Source organism: Rhinopithecus roxellana, chromosome 9 (assembly GCF_007565055.1).
Source record: "Rhinopithecus roxellana isolate Shanxi Qingling chromosome 9, ASM756505v1, whole genome shotgun sequence".
Classification (NCBI taxonomy): domain Eukaryota; kingdom Metazoa; phylum Chordata; class Mammalia; order Primates; family Cercopithecidae; genus Rhinopithecus; species Rhinopithecus roxellana.
This window is the reverse complement of record NC_044557.1, coordinates 55835574-55856236: the sequence shown is the minus strand read 5'-3', so window position 1 is coordinate 55856236 and position 20663 is coordinate 55835574. Positions and strand designations below refer to the sequence as shown.

Below are 20663 nucleotides of genomic sequence, written 5' to 3'. Positions count from 1 at the left end.
TGTGACCCTAATTCATAATACAAGTCTATAGAAAAATAGATTTCTTCCAGCCAATGAAATAGTTCCACTTCTATACTCTCAGAATATGAAAAACACAAGCAAGTTATTCTGTGTATATTTGCATGTAAATGTTTGGAGTTTTGTACCCTTGTATTGATTTCTTTAAATCACATCATGAAATTAATCTCTGTTATTCAGCTGACTTCATAATGCAGATGCCTACTGTACTTAACTATATTGGGTTTAAAAATACGGGACTATTAGTTAAATATGTCCATCTTTTAAAATTAAGAGGAGATGGTTACTTCCTGGAGCATTAAGTATGTTTGTTGTAAAAAATGGAAATCCTAAAGCAGTTGCTAGCTTCTAGGTTGGATTTAGGCTTCTGAAACCTAGTGTGAAGATTTCAGAATGTATTATCCTTAAAAGTAGGTGGTTTTGTAAAGATAAAATTACTTAACTCTTTTTTTCTTTTGATGGTTTTTGTAATAGATATTATCATGATCACAGCCTCACTCTGCCCACTACAGGATGAAGGCCATACCTAGGTGCTGCCAAGCTTTGAGCATTGCTGTCCTGGGTCATATGAGGTCACATTGCTTCTCCAAAGGCTATCAGCTCATCCCTTCATGTATATTGATGGCGGCCCTTGCAGTATCTAGTATCCAATGGTCTCCATCCTGTCGTAAGTGTAGTGCATCTTCCATCTCTTTCATACATCATAGATTGCTCTTTCTGTTCTTTCACATTTCTTACACCATTTTCTGTCACTACGACCTGGTCTCCTCTCTTTATAGACGTGAATTATTTTCAAGAGGCTCCCTTCATCCTCATCCCCTTACATCCCCCCCAAGCAATTTGCAACCCAAAGCAAGCTAGACTTAACTTAGAAGGACTTTTCTATAATGTTTTCATCTTTCAGTAGTTGCATACACACACACACACACACACACACACACACACACACACTTCACATTTTAAACCATCTTGTACAGATTCTTCTGTCTTTGCTTTTACCACTACATTTTAGAACAATGATTCCTTTTTATAGCAATTGATATTTTATAGGTGCTGACAAGTTAACGGTTAAGAATTAGCTTCTTTAGAATCTAAGCCTTAGAATCTTAGGGTGTTTTAGGTAGATGTGTCTAGATTAGCCAGTATTCTAAAATAGTAAAGTCCTAGGAGAGAATTGTCCCTTGTTTTGTTTTTCAAACTCAGTTTTCCTTATATAGATTCTGATATTGCTGCTGCTTAATCAGAAGATGAGATATTAATTGTATTAGTCATTTGGTTTCTGAAGCTATAAAGTAGTGTTTATCAGGGTATCAAATAGATTTCTGAGGAGTACACCTGCTACCAATCACTCTGTTCTTTTTGTTGGTAGACCTGACATTTATCGAGTACACTAACTTAGAACTGGAGAGGATATTGTAAAATACGTATATATAATTATTTCCCTTTAGATTCTGCTATTTTGAAAAACCGTCTTTTAGAAGGTAGGTTATCATTAAGAAAACTTTTGCATAATTGGCTTTAGCATTTCTATTGGGTTTCTAAGTCAGTTAAAGTTTGAGAATATGTGGACATGGCAATATGTCAGTGAGAAATTTAGGAAGCTGTAGCCAAGGTGAAACATTGTACAACTTTCCAGTGTGGTATATGTACCCTCAAGACACCTGCTGTGCAGCCCATAGAAGGTGGAAGGTCAATTGAGCCTGGCACGTTAATATTTGAGTCAATTTGGGTGTTATAAACATTCATGGGTGAGGCTCAAGTAAAATTTTTAAAGTGTCATCTAAGAAATTTGAAGGTTTTGCTTCCAAGGACAAAGGCAGTGAATTGTGAACTATAGAAATATTTTCTGTTTCCAAGCAACATAGATTCTGGGAGTTTAAAAAATTACTTGGTGTATATTGCTTAATCCAAACTTCTTTAATGGCTTTGTTCTCTTCAAAATTTGTGGTATTTGGATTTTTAACATTGAGAGAAAAGATAAACTTTACAATATTCTCTTCACCTTAGTTATTTATAAGGAAATAATTATATAGCCATTCTTACAAGAGCATGTAGTAATAATAATGATGATAGTAATGAGGATAATAGCAAATACCAGATAATGAGAGTTTAGGATGTGTATGTAATAGGAGGTATTTCCTTCAATCCTCATAGCAGTGCTCTCAAATAATAGTAGTATTGTCCTCACTTTATTATAGATGAGGCATCTGAGACATGGACAAACTAACATACTCAGTGTTCCATGGTCAATAGCTGGCTTCACTGGACGCTAGAACTAACTTTCTTCAGCCTATGTTGCCTGAGGCTGGTAATTAGCATCTTTCATGCGTGGACTTTGAATACCTAAACATCTCCTTTCCTGTTCTTTATCATAATACTCGACTATTTAATCAAAAAATAGTGTTTATAGGCTGGGCATAGTGGCTCACACCTGCAATCCCAGCACTTTGGGAGGCTGGGTGACCTGATGTCAGAAGTTTGAGACCAGCCTGGCCAACATGGTGAAACCTCATCTCTACTAAAAATACAAAAATTAGCTGGGCTTGGTGGCATGTGCCTGTAATCCCAGCTACTCGGGAGGCTGAGGCAGGAGAATCGCTTGACCCGGGAGGCAGAGGTTGCAGTGAGCTGTGATCATGCCAGTACACTCCAGCCTGGGCAGCAGAGCACGACTCTGTCTCAAAAAATAATAATGATAATAATGAAAAAATAATATTTTTTTATAAACTACAGGTCTCTTCTTAACACAATAAATGAAAAAAAGAGTTGCTACTTTGGAGTCATGTTTTTTCTTTCCTCAGACTTTGCAGATCTGTTCTCATTCTTATCCAATAAATTATGCTTAAATCAAAGTCTTTTCTCCTTAAAAGTTGTCTTTAAATGTTGTCATAAGTTAATATCTGTGTTGTACTGTGTCGCATGGCTAAATATGAACTTGATTGCACTTTATTTCTTCTGGAAATAGTTATAGTGGTAAGGAAGATAATCTTGATAAATCTAATTCATTATATCACATTTACTCTTAGGTTGTCTATGTACCAGCTTTATCTTGCCTTAAGAATGAAAGTTACTTCAGTAAAAACGTTTTTATTTTTGTCATTTACTTTATAGAAATGAATACACACAGGAGAATGCATAGATATTTCCAGTCCATCCTATTAAGTAGTCATGACATCACAGTGTAAGCTTTTGAAAATAAACTTTTAAATATTTGGAATAATTTTAGATTAAAAAATTGCAAAGATGATATAGAGAGTTTCCATATATTCCTTACCAAGCTATAGTAAATTTTTGCTAATTCAGAATAGTTGAGAAAATCTAATGTTCTTGCCAGGTGATAATCTATGTGCCCTGCAAGAATTCAAAGCATTCAAATGTATTTAAAGCATTCAAATGTAATAACATATACTTAGCTAAACTGATCGTGCTTCTCTTTATTTTTGACATTGTGTAGCACCATAAAATATAGGAGACTGGACTGAATGTCTTGATCTTCAACATAACCATTAGATAAAGTATTGTTTAAACATATATGCTACTCAACATTTACTCTACACATAGAGAAAATTTCAGTTTTCCTCAGAATTTATCATGGGTTTAATAATTGTGTTTTATAAAAGTTAAAATGATTTTTTTCTTACTGAACTCTTCTATATAAGGAGGCTTTTATTGAAAATCCGATATGGAAGACGTGAAATGCATATTTTAGCTATGGAAGACTGTATGCACTTTGTTTACTTTCGAGCATATATAAGTACTATAAAATGTTTTGTGTTATTTCCATGAACATATTATTTTAGGAGTTAGCATTCCTGTATCAAAGTTATTATTAGTTGTTTTCTTAAACTTTTAAAATCTGAGAAGCATAGTAAGCACAGCATTTAATTTAATGTGGAACTTCATTTCCTTTTCTGGAAAGCATGGGCTAATTCTCTTTGCTCAACAGAATGTCTGTGAATCCATTCCAATGAGTCTTTCTGGCTTCTACCCTTGTCAAATCCATATGATCTAATTTGTGTGAAAAATTTTAATGCTCACTGAGATTTTTAAGAATTAATTAAGTGTGAGAACTGGTTAGCCATAGAGTGGAGCTTGCTATTCATAGAAAGGTGGCAGAATCAGAGCTCTGTGGAAATTACATTACCTGAACATTTGATTTTTTAACCACCAATTTGACTCTTGAAAGGAAAACTACCAAATACAATTTATTTTCTTTAACAAAATATATCTATAGAAGTCTCCATAGTCAGAAAGTGTTGAGAACAGTGTTCCTAAACATCATATTGTATAATGAACTCAAGTTGCTTTGGCTTTGAGCATGCAGGGCATTTAGACCAATGACCTATTTTCCTTAGGCTTTGATGACAGGCCTTGCTATTTTTGTGTATTTTCAAGAAGTGAAATGTTTAGCCTTTTAAAATTGTGTTTTTGTAGAGAAGCCAGGAGAATGGGCATTGCTTACTTTCACTCTGTACAATGACATAAGTGTGCTTACAGTACTCTCCTCCTCTCTCCACCCCCTTCCCATCCTTTTCATAGACGCGCATCGGGAATTCCTTCACAGGCCTGCGTCTGGATACGTGCCAGAGGAGATCTGGAAGAAAGCTGGTAAGAATTGTTTAAAAACATGAGTTTCGTGTTCTGGCAGCTGTGTGCAGTTGTTAATGCAGTGATGTGAGGAATGACAAGAAAGGATTTTACTGCTAACAACAACAACAGCAAAAACAAAACAAAACAAAAACCACAAAGCAAACCAAAACAAAACACCTGATTAATATTCTTAAACCAGGCCTGATTACAAGATGAAATCATTTTTATTTTCGTAACATCTGCCAGTTTCACTATAATTGAGAAGCTGGCAATATTTCCATTATAAAACTCCTTTTTTTTTTCAGGGCCATAATGATTTCAGGCTGAAACTTGGCATAGGAGGTCTTAGCTTGCATGCATTTTTTTTCTTTGGTGAAAAAAATCTAGTGTCTTAGAAATTAAATTGCATACTTCAGCCTTTTCTCCTGCATTCTTAAAAAAAAAAAAAAAAAAAAAAACCCACATCAAATCTAGTTGACTTGTTGAAGTACTCAGATAACTTTTTGGTTACAATCGACTTTTAAAATTGTTCTTCTGTACTAATTAGTATTCAACAATCAGAGCTAAATTACTTTTTAAGTGAAATAACAAAGTTACTAAACATTTATTTTTGCTTTTCATATACACTGTCTGCTTTCCATTACAAGATGCTGCTCTGTATTTTGTAATAATAGATTTAAAGCTCCTCATGACCCACTGACTTGTTATTGGGCTTAAAGAAGTCCAGATCTGTGAGAATTTTTGTGGAACCACCTAGCAAGCAAAAACCTTTTTGAAAACCAACTCAGGAGATGAAACAAAAACCTGTTTCAAGAGTTGAAGAGGCCATGAAAAACATATTATGGCTTTCAGCTACTGTAACTCCAACTCTTAAAATAGTTTGTCTTTTTGAGTTGGGAAACTGGGAAATGCTACTTCTACAAACAGTACAAACTGAAGAGTCAGGGGACAGATGTTTTGTTTCTTTTCTACACAAGATTTCTCTTTGGGATTTCACTCAGCTGTGTTTGTAGTTCTGTGTAACTTGCTGACTCTCTAGTCACATGTATCTTATCCAAGTATTTTTATACGTTTTCCAAGAAATACCTGTTTTTGTAAGAGTGATAATGAGCTTTAAAATCTGATAGCATTGTAGGTTTAGTAGCCCAGATTAAGAATCAGAAAGCTGTCTTGCACGTCCAATATGCAAATTAGATGGGTCCATTTAGCTTAAAGGTTAAAAATACATATGTTGCTGAACTGTGTAGTTTTACCAGATTTACAATAATAGTTATGTGGTACTCTCAAGCTGTTAAAAATATGCTGAGTACCACCTACCTGAAAAGACGGACATCTTCCTTCTGACCATTTTCTCTTCCATTTCTAAGCTGTCAGTGCAACTTATTCCAATAAGAGGTACAAATAATTGTGATTCTGGACAGAAGAAGGGTGACTTTATGTTCAGAGGAGTGAGTCTTTTCTCTGCACTTCCCTTTTTAAGTATATTTAAGTGAAATTCTTGATAGTTCATAAAGAAAAATTGCCAGTAAGGTCTTGTGTAATCCAAATTCCTTATGTGCTATTATCTGCTCAAGTCTTTGTTTGACTGCTATTAAGTGAGAACAGATTTTTCTGAATATAGCACCTTTGTTGGAAAGTCAACTTGAATAGCTATGCACAAAGGAAGTCCTACCATAAGTGGGAAGCAATTGGACGCAGATTCATAACTGCACTATGTATTTTCCACTTAGTCAGTTGTTTATTTTTCCCTACATGTCATATTGTTATCTATTGAATCCACTATTACTTTTCTTTACTGTCTGTTTTGGGGGTTTTTTAACCTAATTCTGGGTGTAATTTAGGTTTTGGGGACTTAAGAGCAGTCCTTGTTTTTGTTGTGTGCTTGCCCTCTCCAAGAAGGGTTAAACCTTATCTAGGAAGTGTTTAGATTATTTGTTACAGTGCCTATCATCTACAGTAGGTTTTCAATCTAAAATATGACATTAAATTTGTATTCTTCTCACAGTGGTATCCCTAAACTGCTGCTTAAAAACAGTTTAAGAATAGTTTTCTATGGATAGATGCTAAATTTTAAGGAGTATATTAAATCCTCCAAGTATGGATGATAGTTTCGTCTAGAAATCTCCAGTAACTACTTATAATATTTATCTTTATAGGCTTCTTAAATGGCATTTCTAGTGTTCAGTGTCAAGGCATCCAACACGATGAAAACACCAAGGGCAGAATGTGACATCTGCACTCAGCTTGTTACAATTTGAAAGCTTTTATTCTAGGTTTCTAAAATTGGCTATGGGCAAAAAAATTTTTTTGAAGAAAACCTATAAAGTGTGTCTTTGCAATGAAATTATTATACGTTATCTGTGTCGCAAAAGATAGGTGAATAAAGTGTTTGAAAAATACAAAAGGGGCAGAACACCCAAAACTTGATGTAGCATAACAAATGCATCCACTTTCACAGAAAATTATAATTACAACAGGTATACCCTGTGCTTGAAAGTACATCTGTATAGCTTTTTGCATCATTTTATTTTGAAATGATTTCAAACATGCAGGAAAGTTACAAAAAAAGTACAAAAAATTCCTCTATAACTTTCACCTAGTTTCTCTTATTTTATCATACTTGCTTTAGTATTTTATCTTTTCCTCTCTTGCGTCCCCTTCTTTCTCTTAAATATATATATATGTATATTTCTAATCATTTTGAGAGTAAGTTGCAGACATAATTTCTCTTTACCTTAAATGATTTGAATGTCAGTTTACCCAGAACAAGAATATTCTACTTAACTTCAGTACAGTTACCAAAATCAAGACATTCACATTGATACAAGACTTATTTAATCTACAGACCCTATGCAAATCTTTCACATTGCCCCGAATAATAAATTAATAACATAACAACACACATTTTTAAAGATTAGAAATCCAAACAATTGTTCAAGGCCATATTCTCCTCTAAAAGTAGTATTTTTAAAAGCAAAAGTAACAAATGCACTCAAAAGTTACAAGGGGTCTTTATGAAACTGGAAAAAATATCTAACATAAAGATGGTTTTAAATTTGTAACTGAATGTTTTCTTCAGTATATTTTTACACGATCAGAGAATGTTTGCAGTTGGTAATAAATATTCAAGCACCTTGCAAATGTCCTACCAATTCTCTTTGCTGATCTGTATATGCCTGTGGGATTAGAATAGGAATGCATAATTTAAATATAAATTGCCTGATTTGCATATACAATTAGTCAAGCTACAGCTTTGATCATAAGCAAAAATTATTGTCCTGTATTACCACTTAGATAGAATTTTAATTCACCTTGAATATTCAAACTAAATTAGACCCTGGCTGTATAGTTAGAAGGGCAGTACTTCCCTTGTGCCCCAAGTCGTTTATGATAGGGTAATAAAGGCATCTTTTCACCTCCTAGTGAAGAAGGTGCTGTAAGCTGTTTGCAATACTCTGATTCTACACAGATTTTAAATGCATATCTTAAAGCAGCTAACAAAGGCTTAATACAATTTAGTTAATATTTCCAGTATGGATCTTTTACTTATATTTTAGTTTATAAAACCTAACAGATAGTAATTGCAAAGAAATGTACTTCAGATATAATGCTGCTAAAATGACAGAGGCTACAAAAGTCATGACAGTTAATTAGTAGTGGAGAGCTTCTGATGATTCTCAAGTCATGGACGATAGATGTGTGAAATAAACCACCAGAAGAATTGAAGAAACCATAGGAACACTTTCATCTCTTACATTTTTAATCTACAGTAAAACATTTTTATTAGGAATCTATGTTTTTAATTAAACAGAACATTTAATTAAGGTGCTTTTTAAGTGGGTGAAACAATTAAGTGCAAACACTTGAATGAAACATGTCATAATTAGTTTTAATAGAGTGTTAATTGGTACTAGGTTTGCCAAGTTAATAATTAGTGCTTATTAAATTTTCAATTAATCATTGTCATTTTGCTTTGAATAAAGATGAAAATTAGATAAACGAATTCAGGGGGAGGATATTTTCCCCTGTTAGTTAGAACAGTTAATTTTTTTTAATGGAAATTACTTGTTTTAGTTGTCAATCTTATGTTGTACATTAGTTGAATCTTTGCACCCTTTCCTCAGCCAAAAATAAAGAGCTTATTTGACACCTTGCAGACTCAGTCAGGCCTGATTGTTTTGGCCCATCGTATGATTCAGTTATATTTGTCTAGTGCAACAGTTGGTTATGCAAAACCACTGTATATATTTGGTAAAGTAAATGGACAGCAACTTAAAATGTAAAAATGAGATTATTTTTTAAAACCTCTATCATTTAATCTATAAAGGCACATACTTACATTACTCAGGAAATGACTTTTCAAAAGTAAAACTGGATCGTCCATTATAGCATTGATTTTTCGTTAAAAGGTCTGTAGTAACTTAATTGCTATCTGAGTTACCTTTTCACTATTGTGTTGTAGATTATACCAGCAACTAATAGTTTGCACTTACTTGTTTGTGTGTAAAATCCATTCTCTCCCTCTCTTTTTTTCTGAATGCTTGACCTATGGACTCTCCTATATTCATATTAACTTATACCATTGTGGAAAACTAACTTTATGTGTCTGAATTGTTCAGACAGATTTCTTGCGAATGTCCTTGTCCTTTAACTTCTTATCTGGTTTCAGAATCATTTCTGGAGGCATCAATTTGATGAAAAAATTATAATAATGATATAGGAGTTTCAAAAAATATTTCCATAAATTCAAGTTAAAGAAACATTTTCACCCTTATGGCAAAAGATCTGCTAGTTTTTAGACTGCTGGAACTGCCCAATAATTTGGATGAGAGTTATGCTTGTTCTATAGAATTCTATAAAAAAGTAATCAGATAGTGGGCATGGTGGCTGGTAGGCGCCTGTAATTCCAGCTGCTAAGGGAGATTGATGCAGAGGATCACTTGAGCCTAGGGGTTCGAGACCAGCCTGGGCAATATAGTGAGACCTGACTCGAAAAGAAAAAAAAAAATTAAAAGAAAAGTAATCCATATCCAATGACTTGGGCTAACCGAGAGTGTTTTCTTGTCTGGTTTGGCCTGACTGGCACACAGAGGAGGCCGTCAACGAGGTGAAGCGCCAGGCGATGACGGAGCTGCAGAAGGCTGTGTCTGAGGCGGAGCGGAAAGCCCACGACATGATCACGACAGAGCGGGCCAAGATGGAGCGCACGGTCGCCGAGGCCAAGCGTCAGGCAGCAGAGGACGCGCTGGCAGTTATCAATCAGCAGGAGGATTCAAGCGAGGTGGGGCGTCTTGGGAGGCTCCAAATAAACAAGATAGTTTTCATTCATTAGAGTGCTCATTGTTTACTCAAGGTGATCACTTTAGACAAATATTTGGAAAAAAATTTAAAACAGTGTGGGGAAAGTCAAGGTACTCGTGAAATTTGCCAAGAGCTGATCACATTTGTCTTTTTATTGAACACCTAATCTTTGCCAAAAAAGGTTTTGAATATGTTTGGTAGGTTACCAATTAAAGTGAAATTCTTATAACTTCCCAGGATTATTTAGAGACTCATAGCTTGGCTTTGTGTGTTTCTATGTGTGTGTGTGTTTTGTGTATGTGTGCATGTGCATATGTGTATGCTTGCTTTCTAATTGGGATTTAATAGATACCGTGTAAGCCATGTTCTCCAAAGACATCTGGCAGGCTTGGGATTGAAATCACTGCCTTAGCTATTGGTCCTAAAGTCCAATGCTAAAACAATGTTTGCATCAACTGAATATTTCTAAGAGATCTTGGAGACAGTCTGTACTTCCATATTATTTGTGATAACCCATATGATGGTAATTTCATAGCGTAACATTGTTGCTAGAGGTAATAGTACATATATTATTGTTCCAGTATAATATTTTTCTCACACACACACACACACACACACACACACAGCTAGGCTAAATGGCTCAAAGATCTGCAAAGTAACTAAAACACAATATCCAACAAAATGATTTTTAAAATATAGCCTGCAAAATCAGAGCAGAATAGTAATGCTCCACGTTAATTAACATAGCATCACAATCCTTAACCCCAGAGTAACTTTAGATAAAGGACTACAATGGGCTGCTCTCACCAAGCTGAACTCGCAATGGCATGGACTGATAAATCAATGGTCTACTACAATACATATCTATAATTTGTGAGGGAGAGTAAGTATTTAATTTGTACCAGGCTTTTCTGTAGATGAAAGACTCTGCAGGGATCACTCAATGCCCAGAATTTCTATTTAATGTGTAGCAGATGAATAACAAGGGGACAAAAGGAATTGATTTTCAACATTTGAAAGTTTCTCAGGAAAAGAGGGACAAAGGGAAGTTTATCTGCCCTTTAACTGCTGACTTTTCCATTGTTCAATTAAACTAGACATAAATTCAGTTTTATTGGTATCTTGTGACTAAGATATAAGAACTTTGTTTTGTGTTTTTTATTTTAAAAACATTATTAGCATCTTTTGAGGAGAATTTGTCCTTCTCTGTTCAAATGAGCAATATCGTGAGGCACAGTTGATGTCATCATGAAAACTATCACTTTCACATGAATATTTTAGGGCTGTTAGGTATGTTAAGAGTACTTTTTAGGTCACCAAATTCTAAAGACAGATGTCTAGGAAGAAATTGTCAATTAAGTCTTTGTATTCAGGCAGTAACATGCTGTATTCCTTCAGTATTTATAAGCTTTGTGTCTTTGTTCCTAAAACCTATTTAGAAAATATATGATCTTGACACCAATATTTAGCATTATAAATATACTCTGTTAAACAGTAAACAGTATCCGTGATAGGTTATTCAGTCATATCTACTACTTATATAAGAATGATCTTCTGTAATAATTGTTTTTCTTTTTTTTTTTTTTTTTTTTTGACCTCTTTGGTGAACTGATCTTTAATATAACATTACCAGTGTCTTCAATGACACTTTCCCAATAATTTTAAAGCAGAGCATCATAGAGGAAAGAGTTTGGAATTCAGAGGATCAAATTTCATTCCTGGCTACAGTTCTTACAATTCTGTGATTTCTGAGAAAGGCACTGAACCTGTAAAAGCTTTGATTTTATCATAATCTGAAGAAGAGTGGAAGTGTCTAGTGTATGGCTTGAACCTTGAGTCATGCTATGGATGAGGAAACTCACCTGGCTAAAATTACACAGCTAGGAAATGGCAGAGCCCCAACAGGATCTCACAGCATGCTTTCAGTCCCTGTTGTTTTGTAACAGGGAAATAAGGAGCTTTTCATAAGGATCATTAAGATAATTTTTGGATGCAGATAAAGACGGCAACTTAGGTCTGTTTTCTTATTCTTTAAATTGCAAGACCACTTTTAAGACCTGGGGAGGAATCATCTCTAGAAGGATTAAGCCTCTTTTCTCCAAAAATAATGTAAATAATTTCCCAAGAATAGAAGAAAGAAAGATGGAAAAAAGACTTCTTTACACCCAATAAGGTCCATATTGCCGTGTGCTTATTTATTTATTTATTTATTTATTTATTTATTTATTTATTTATTTTGAAACGGAATCTCGCTCTGTCACCCAGACTGGAGTGCGGTGGTGCAATCTTGGCTCACTGCAAGCTCTGCCTCCCGGGTTCACGCCATTCTCCTGCCCCAGCCTCCCGAGTAGCTGGGACTACAGGCATCCGCCACCACGCCCCACTAATTTTTTTTGTATTTTTAGTAGAGACAGGGTTTCACCGTGGTCTCGATCTCCTGACCTTGTGACCTGCCCGCCTCAGCCCCCCAAAGTGCTGGGATTACAGGCGTTGGGATTACAGACGTGAGCCACCACGCCTGGCCTGCCTTGTGCTTTAAGTATTTTATGAATTATTCTGTTTTCTAAGAAAAACGAAAGTTCCCATTTCTTAGAAGTTTAATGTGCAAAACTTACCAGAGAGTGCACTGTAACCTAGGGTTCAGGGCAACCACACCTCCCACTTTGGGTGGAACTGTCCATTGACACCTAATGTCCCCGTATAATTATTACAAGCACCCCCTTACACTGTCAAGTGTCTTGTCTTCAATGATAAGTTGAATGGTCCCACCTCTTAAAGGCCATGTTCATCTGATCAGATGATCATCTTTTGCTAGCACAGCTCAGAGGCAGATAGGTGTGGCAGAAAGTATCTGAGAGGAGGACCCAGAAGTCCTGAATTATGGCCCCAGCTCAGTTACTGTCTCGGAGGTCCTTGGGCAATTCATTTCATTCCTGTCAGCCTCCATTTCTTCTTAAGGAATGGGACGATACTCACTTACCTTGCAAGGTTGTTTAAAAGATTTTTAAAATAGTGTTTTTGAAACCTTTAACACAATATATTATTATCTGCTCATATTTCCCACAGTTTTTAAAAAATCACAATATATACTAAAGTATTCCTACTGAAACAATATTATTTTCTCCCTTTCCCTTTCTTTATTTGACACCATCACCTATTGTAAACATCTGCCCATCTCTTACCTAGGTCAGGTATAAACCGTATAGTCCAAATCTGTAACAATATATATGTGGTTAGATACACACATTATTATTCTCTCTCTGCTTCATAGTGACTTTAAGAAGGAATCTAAGCTTCGCAATCAGAAGACCAGAGTTCTAGGCCTAGCTTGGCCATTTATGTTTCTTCTGGGCTATTTGTGTTAACTCTAGATATCTCTGAATTCTTCTGTCTGTAATTTCTGAATTTACCCTTTCTCTTCCTACCTCAGTTTTCACATGTATAAAATGGAGCTAATGATACTCATTCTGCTTAGAAAAAACAGCAGTTCTGAAAGACTGGCAGTGGAAATGTTTCAGAAGGAGGAGAGGAATTGAGAACATTTAATTTGGGAGACCAGCAGAAAGAAGGCTTGGAGGCAGGAATGAATAACTCATGGTTATTTGTAGGGGGCGGGGGCATGTAAAATTTATCATCCAAACGGGGATGGTTTTTGGAGTAAGAAAGGTTGCTTTTGCTGAGACAGACCAGTCCGGTAAACCAGGCTGTCCCAGGCTCATGGAAACCCACAGTCAGCAGAGTTACTGGAGGTTGCATGAAGTTTGTTTTGCCTGAGATGAAATAAGACGACCTACAATGTTTGTTTAACTCTGCACCAGGCATGGTATAAAGTGCTTTCTACACTTTAGCTCGTTTACTTCTCACATCGACTCTGACAAAGTAGATAGTGCGATTTTTCTCGTTTTACAGATAAAAAAGCTGTGTCTTGGCCGGGCGCGGTGGCTCAAGCCTGTAATCCCAGCACTTTGGGAGGCCGAGACGGGTGGATCACGAGGTCAGGAGATCGAGACCATCCTGGCTAACCCGGTGAAACCCCGTCTCTACTAAAAAAAAAAAAAAATACAAAAAACTAGTCGGGCGAGGTGGTGGGCGCCTGTAGTCCCAGCTACTCGGGAGGCTGAGGCAGGAAAATGGCGTGAACCCAGGAGGCGGAGCTTGCAGTGAGCCGAGATCCGGCCACTGCACTCCAGCCCGGGCGACAGAGCCAGACTCCGTCTCAAAAAAAAAAAAAAAAAAAAAAAAGCTGTGTCTTGAAGGGATTAGGCCACTTGCTGAGTGTCTCGTGGTCAGTAAGTGTGAGTTGGTCCTTAGCTCAGGCAGCCCGGCTTTCAGGCCACCTTCTTAGTAGCTACGTGGTGGGAGTGGGAGGTTTTTGTTTGTTTTTTTTCCTGATTGCGTACTACTGTATCTGTTCTTCATTGGACGTCATGATTACTTCTACCTAGTTCTCAAACTTTACTTGGATTTATAGGCTGATAATTGTTATTACTATCAGTTAGAATGACACTGGACTTGCGGCAGATATCTAAGCAATGTGATGCTTACTGTACTTTCTCTTTTCCCAGTGATTATATGTTTAACCCGGAATAGAATGCCAGCATTAGCATAAATCAGAAATTCACTGAATCTGATCATCTTAAACTCTCTTATTTTTTCCGTATTTATTTCCATTTTTTATTTCCTATCTGTGTACAGATAAAGCTTTTTCCAGTGAATGCTCTCAGATTGCAGCTATTTCCAAGGAAACTTCTACAGCTTTCTTTGAGATCCATACCTTATACTAGCTTGGGTGATTGAAGCAAGAAACTGCAAGTGAGCACAGAAACAGATAAATACTTTTACTGTTCTAATTGTTTAGAGTTTAAAACTACCAAAGTGATGTTTTTCCCCCCAGATTAAAACAACCTTTATTTATCATTCTTACATAGGTGCAGAGCTGCACAGTTATACCAACCTCAGTGGGATCTGTGAAGTTTGGCCCAAACTGGAAATGCCACCTGTGTAGACTCTGAATAAAACATAGGGGCCTCACAGCATGGGTCCTATCAAAGCCTTCACAATCTCATCAGACCAGTTGATTCCCAGAAAAATCTGGAGCTCTCAGAGCATGAGCTATGATGCTGTGTTACAATTTATATATATATATGTACATATGTGTGTGTGTATATATATATGTAGTTATATAATATACAATATGTACAGTTTTTTTTTTTTAATTAAGTATATTTTTTAATTAAGTATATATTTTTTTTTTTAATTAAGAGGTCAACCGTTTGATTCCGTAGATGTTCATGGTATAGTAAACAGGGCACTGGGCCAGGATTGACCTTTGGTTGCTCACCTCTTGAAGCTTTGGTTTTCTCATCTGCAAAATTTGGGATAACGTTTCCGTGATCTACCTGATTGGCAAGGTGGTTGAGAGTTGCAAATGAGATGAGGAGAAGTGTTTTATTAAAAGAAAAGTCACCTTACAAATGAGCAGTGTGTATATATAAGAAAGAAAGAGGAAAACGGAGAAGAAAACCAGTTAAGAAATGATCCTAACAGGAAGGGTGGTGAGGGAATTAGAGTAGTGACTATGCGATTGGAAAGGAAAGGAGGGAGACCACAGAAGTAAAATCTGTGCGGTTTGGCACTGAATGGTTCCAGGGGCTAAGGAAAGAGGGGTTTGCAATAAAGTGGCAAAGTTTTAGGCATGAGTGTTGCCAAAGACTGAAATGGACCCACCAGAGTTGGGTTTAGGGAATACTGACTTAGAGGAGCATCCTCAGATCGGGCAGTTGAAAGTAGGAGCACAAAACTCAGGAAGAAGATAACAAAAAGAAGCAGGTTTGAGAGTAATTTGCTTACAGCTGATTGTTGAAACCACAAGATCTCACAAGGGGCAGCATGAGAAGGAAAGGATATTCCTTTTCTTTATGCCAGCATCCCTCCCTCCCTCACTATCAACTGTTTACAGGGAAAAGAACAAACAGTAGAAGAAGTTATTGTATAAGAAAGAGAATTTTAGTAGTATCTAGGAAACCAAAATTAGGGGAAATTTCAACAAGAGGCATTTAATAAGGAAGAACGGGGAAGTAGTCAGCAGTGATAAATCTTCAGAAATTTTGAGGACAGCAAATGAAGATGGAGAAGAAATTGTCAGTCACTAATGAAGTAAGAGGGGAAGTAAGTTAATGTTCTTCCCCTGTAGCTGTCAGTGCCTATGGGTGATAGCACTTAATTTGAATGGGACCTTGAGCTTTCTAATTCTAAAGGTTGTAAGGTACTGGATCTGGAGCAAGGATTGTATCTACTCTCTCTTTCTTCCAGTCAGTACCAAAAGGAGGGAGTGGTGTTAGTACCTGCCATTTATTCAGGACCTACTGAACATCATGCACTGTGCTTAGCACTGACATAATCCTGAATAATCCTGAGGTTATTATTCCTGCTTTACATGTTCTGTTGCTCCAAGAGGTTAAGTAACTGGCTTCTGGTTCCAAAGCCACGAAGTGATGAAGTTGGAAATGAAGTTGGCCTGGCTTTTGAAGCCTGTGCCATTTTCATTACACACTCTGACACCTCGTCTTTGCTGCTTCTAACTTTATGGTTCAATTTCTGTCCATTTTTGGGAGTTAAGTGCCTGCTAACCTGTTCCTGCCACAATGAGAGCTAATAAAAGATCTGAAATTGACAAAGTGTGGCATTTTGGAAAGAGTATTTTTGATTTGTAATCCAAATATCTGGGTGAATCAAACTTTGGCTATGTAATTTTGTATTTTTGTGACTTGGGGCAAACCTTTTACTGTGAAAATTATTTATTTTGAGAGCCCCAATTTCTGAAACTGCAATCATGTGAAAATGATTTTAAATTGTCAAGTGCAATGCAAGTAGATGATGATGTGATCTTAACGTGAATTTAAGTGAGTGTGTTGCCTTCTGTAGGATTCTTAACATTTGAGGAGTTTCAGTTACCATCATTCTATTATATTTAAATTTATTACACATCAATTCTGTGCAAGTTTTTCTGGAGAATTATAGATATGTAAGATCTGGAGAGACTTAAAGCAGTTCAGAGACAAAATAAAAGATATTTTGTCCTTCAGAGAAAGATTTTTCTGCAGTAAGAACCAGAAGGGATATATGCCTATATAAGAGAAAGATCATTCTCTAAATATTTTTCTTAGGGACAAAGAGAAATGCTGATTTGAAACAAAGTGTCAAACACCTTCATTATGCAGCATTGGCATTCAAAAGCTTCAATCCATTGGTTCTGTATCTAGCCTTGTATATAGTATATTTAGCAAAGGGGATGTTCATGTTCAGCCACAAATCCTTCATCTGAGTCACAACCTAACTTTGGTCAATTGACTTATTCTTATTTTTCAGATAGGGAGGAAAATATGTTTATGACATAAAGGGAATAACATTATCACAAATAAGGGAAGACTATAAAGTGCTATGAGCTTTGGGAATGAAATTTGCTATGAAATGGATATCTGTGAGCTTTCTACAGTATTGTGGTAATTTCAGTCACATCACTCCTTAGAGGCCTGAAAGGGAAGCTCAGTCATTTAAAAATAAAATAAATAAATAAAACAATTATCAGGAAATACTATCTTGAATATAAAATGCACAAATTGAAACATGTAAAATTAGATTAAGCCATTGACTGCCTTTATCCCAACCCTTGTGGATAGACGTGTGGCTGTTAGACACAATTTGCAATGTCCACCTTTGTGAACAGTAGAAAGCTTAGAATGATCCAAATTGGACTACTCACAAGATTCTGTACCTTCCGCTGTTTCCAGAATTGTGACTGTTCAGGGGCTGAGTGCCACTGATCAGGCATCAATCTCGCAGGTATGGATTAGCCAACAGGAAATTCTAGAGCATCCAAAAGAAATATATTAATAGAAATTGCTCTTTCAGTTTTCTAATGAGCTGTTAAGAATGAATATGCACATTGGAGAGTTTGTTAGTTGAACACTCACTAAAGTCCCCTGTACATTCACGGCAATGCAGTGTCAAAAGAAATAAAAATTTGCAGACTTTTTTTAACTAGATCATTAAAATTGCTCTTTTTGTAACTTCCTACAGCTGAAGGTTGTTTTTTGTTTGTTTGTTTTTTTGTTTTTTGTCCCAGTGGTGGGTGGTAAATGAATAGTATCAGACAACTTCAGAATGAAACTAGAGGTAAAACTAGCCAGACCCCTTAACTCCTGGATCAGAACCAGACAATACTAGGCAAGAAGGCTCAATTCCCAGCAGCTTCACGATCCAAAACATCTGTTTCTGTATTTGGCACAATTCCACTTTTTTATTTGTAAAATTGTTCCCGTCTTTGAAAACACTTTAAAAAATAAAGAAGCCCCCATTCTGTCTCCCTTTCCACTTCCCACCACATGTATCTGTAATTACCTGGTTTAGTCTGTGTGTTTAATCAGTTTAAATTGAGAATGTTGCAGACATCTGATTTCAATCTGAAGGAGCCATTGAGTATTGGACAGTTACCACCCTGTGTCTGCCAAAACGGGCCTCTGCCAAAAAACGGATAGGACTCACACCAGGGTATTTCCTAAAGAAGCCACTTGACTCAGATTAGATGTTTAATTTCCTTAAAATATTGTTTTGGATGTGAGTCTCTGTTCTCTAATTGGAATATTCTGATGTAATTTAGGAATATCGCTTATTTGCTGAGCTTGTTCCAGGATCCAGCTGGCATTATTCTAAAAGCCTAAACCTCAAGGAAGTTAACTTCACTCTCAGCACTGAGTATTATACCTCGCGGCTTTGAAGGATGGGCCAGGCCCACATTTGCTCACATCTTTGTGGAACCATTGTACATGCATGCAATGCAGTTGAATTAATTTTGAGAAAGAAAGACTTCTAGTTATGGTAATGAAACTTCTGATCAGAGCTTCTCATCTTTTGAGATAGTTTCTTAATTGAAGTAGGAATAAATTGTTTTCTTCTACTACTATTCACTTAAATTTTATTTTAACCTATGAAATTTTTTGACATATCAACTAAGTTTCTAGATTTCCTCAGCAATGTTCACTTAAAACACCTGTCATTGGCCAGAGTTTGAGATTTTAAGTTTTCGTTTTGTTTTTCCTTGTGGGATTGTAATTTCTTTTCTTTTTTATTTCTGTTTTTTTGTTTGAGCTTTTCTGCTCAACATAGTAATGTCTAATGGTTAAAGAAATAAAAACATGGAGCTGGGTTCTTTCTAAAAGTTTTACATTGGAGTTCTTGAGTTCAAAGGTTTTCAGCACATGAAAGCCTCTGGGAGCCCGTTGATTTGTTAACAGTGTTAGGATGGCTGCTAAAAATTCCCTTGCATGTTTTGCACAGCGGTAAAGCCATACACGGGGTGATGGGCTGACATTTCCTAGGAGTATAGTATTGTCAGCAGCTCATGAGCTTGCCTTAAGCCACACAACTAGCATGCTGGAAGCAAAGCAAATGTAGAGAACACAGAAGGGAAACCTGTGAGTATCTACTTATGTCAGGGCTTTAAAAATCTTTCTTATCACACAAGCACATGGCATCAGCTGTTTGGGGTTACCAGATTGTAGTCAGAAGTTTGTTTTTCAAGGACGTAATCAAAACCAATGAAGATTAAGAATAAAAAGTTGAATGGCATAAAGCTAAGATCACTTACTATAGCTTAGCATAATGGGGTTTGTCTTGCCAAAGAAACTAGGAACATTTAAACATTTAAAGTCAGCTGTCTGAGGTCTCCCTCCCCACTACACTCATAGGAGGACCCCTGAAAGTTAGTTTCCTCCTCATTCCTCCTTGCCTGCCTAGGACCTATCCCCAAAAGGTGCTCTTCTGTCTCTGGTATGTTTGTGCTCTAATTCATGATGCATTTATCTTAAAGTTTAAATCCTGTTGGCAGCCTCATTCCCACTTTTTTCATGTCTTGCAAAACACTGCCCACAACTGGCAGCGAACTTGCTAGGGTTTGAGTTTTGTTCTCATCACTCCCAGATGAGCCCCAGTTCCCTATGCTTTTCTGACTTCCAAGAGTTGTTGAGGCACAAAGGAGCAGGAGAACAACTCCATTGGCTGTAAAGAACTGTGTGCAAATAGAATTGTTATTTGGCTAGTTTTAGCATTTCTCATTTCTGAAAGCCAAATGAGGCATAGTCTAGTTCATTCATTTCACAAATACTTATTGAACACTTACTATCTATCAGTCACCATTCTGGGTGCTTCAGATACAGGGAGAAAAAACAAACCAAGGATCCTGTCCTCCAGGGAGCTGAGTGAGGTAAAGGGGTTGTTTCAACACAGTCCTAGCATTTGGTTGTAAGGTTCACTGAATAGCTGCAGTGAAAGAACTAAAGACAGAGAGAGGTTAAAGGACTTGCCTCACCCTGTCTAGTCTGAAGGAGCAGGGAATAGAATCCTTTATCTACTATTACTATATTTCTTTAATCCAATATAGATATGGTTCTGGTAGTTTCTTTGTGATTCCTTTTAGTATCCAAAAGGAAGGAGCTTCTGCTCAGATATATCTGTGTGTCTGACAATTGTGGTATATGTATTGGGAAAAAAATTGGAAATAGTAATTGCTAGTCAGTATGAGTGAAAGGAGAATTTACATATAAAGATCACTAAACCTAAAAAGAAAGGATGTTATAGTAAGAACTTAAAAAGTCTTCAACTACTTTGGTAGATGCCATAGTAGTTGTTGGCAGAACAGTTTGGACAACCATCCCATCAAAACCTGCATCTTCTGTGTTTAGTGTGTGTATCCATAT

General features: G+C 36.4%; 1 protein-coding gene across 1 annotated transcript in view; it reads left to right on the top strand.

Moving 5' to 3' along the window:
• The window catches only part of RUNX1T1 (RUNX1 partner transcriptional co-repressor 1), a 141395-nt gene that overhangs the window by 115036 nt on the left and 5696 nt on the right, over window positions 1-20663 (top strand). The window contains 2 exon segments of the mRNA XM_010353343.2: window positions 4558-4626; window positions 9699-9889. Coding sequence (XP_010351645.2) covers window positions 4558-4626; window positions 9699-9889 — 260 coding nt within the window.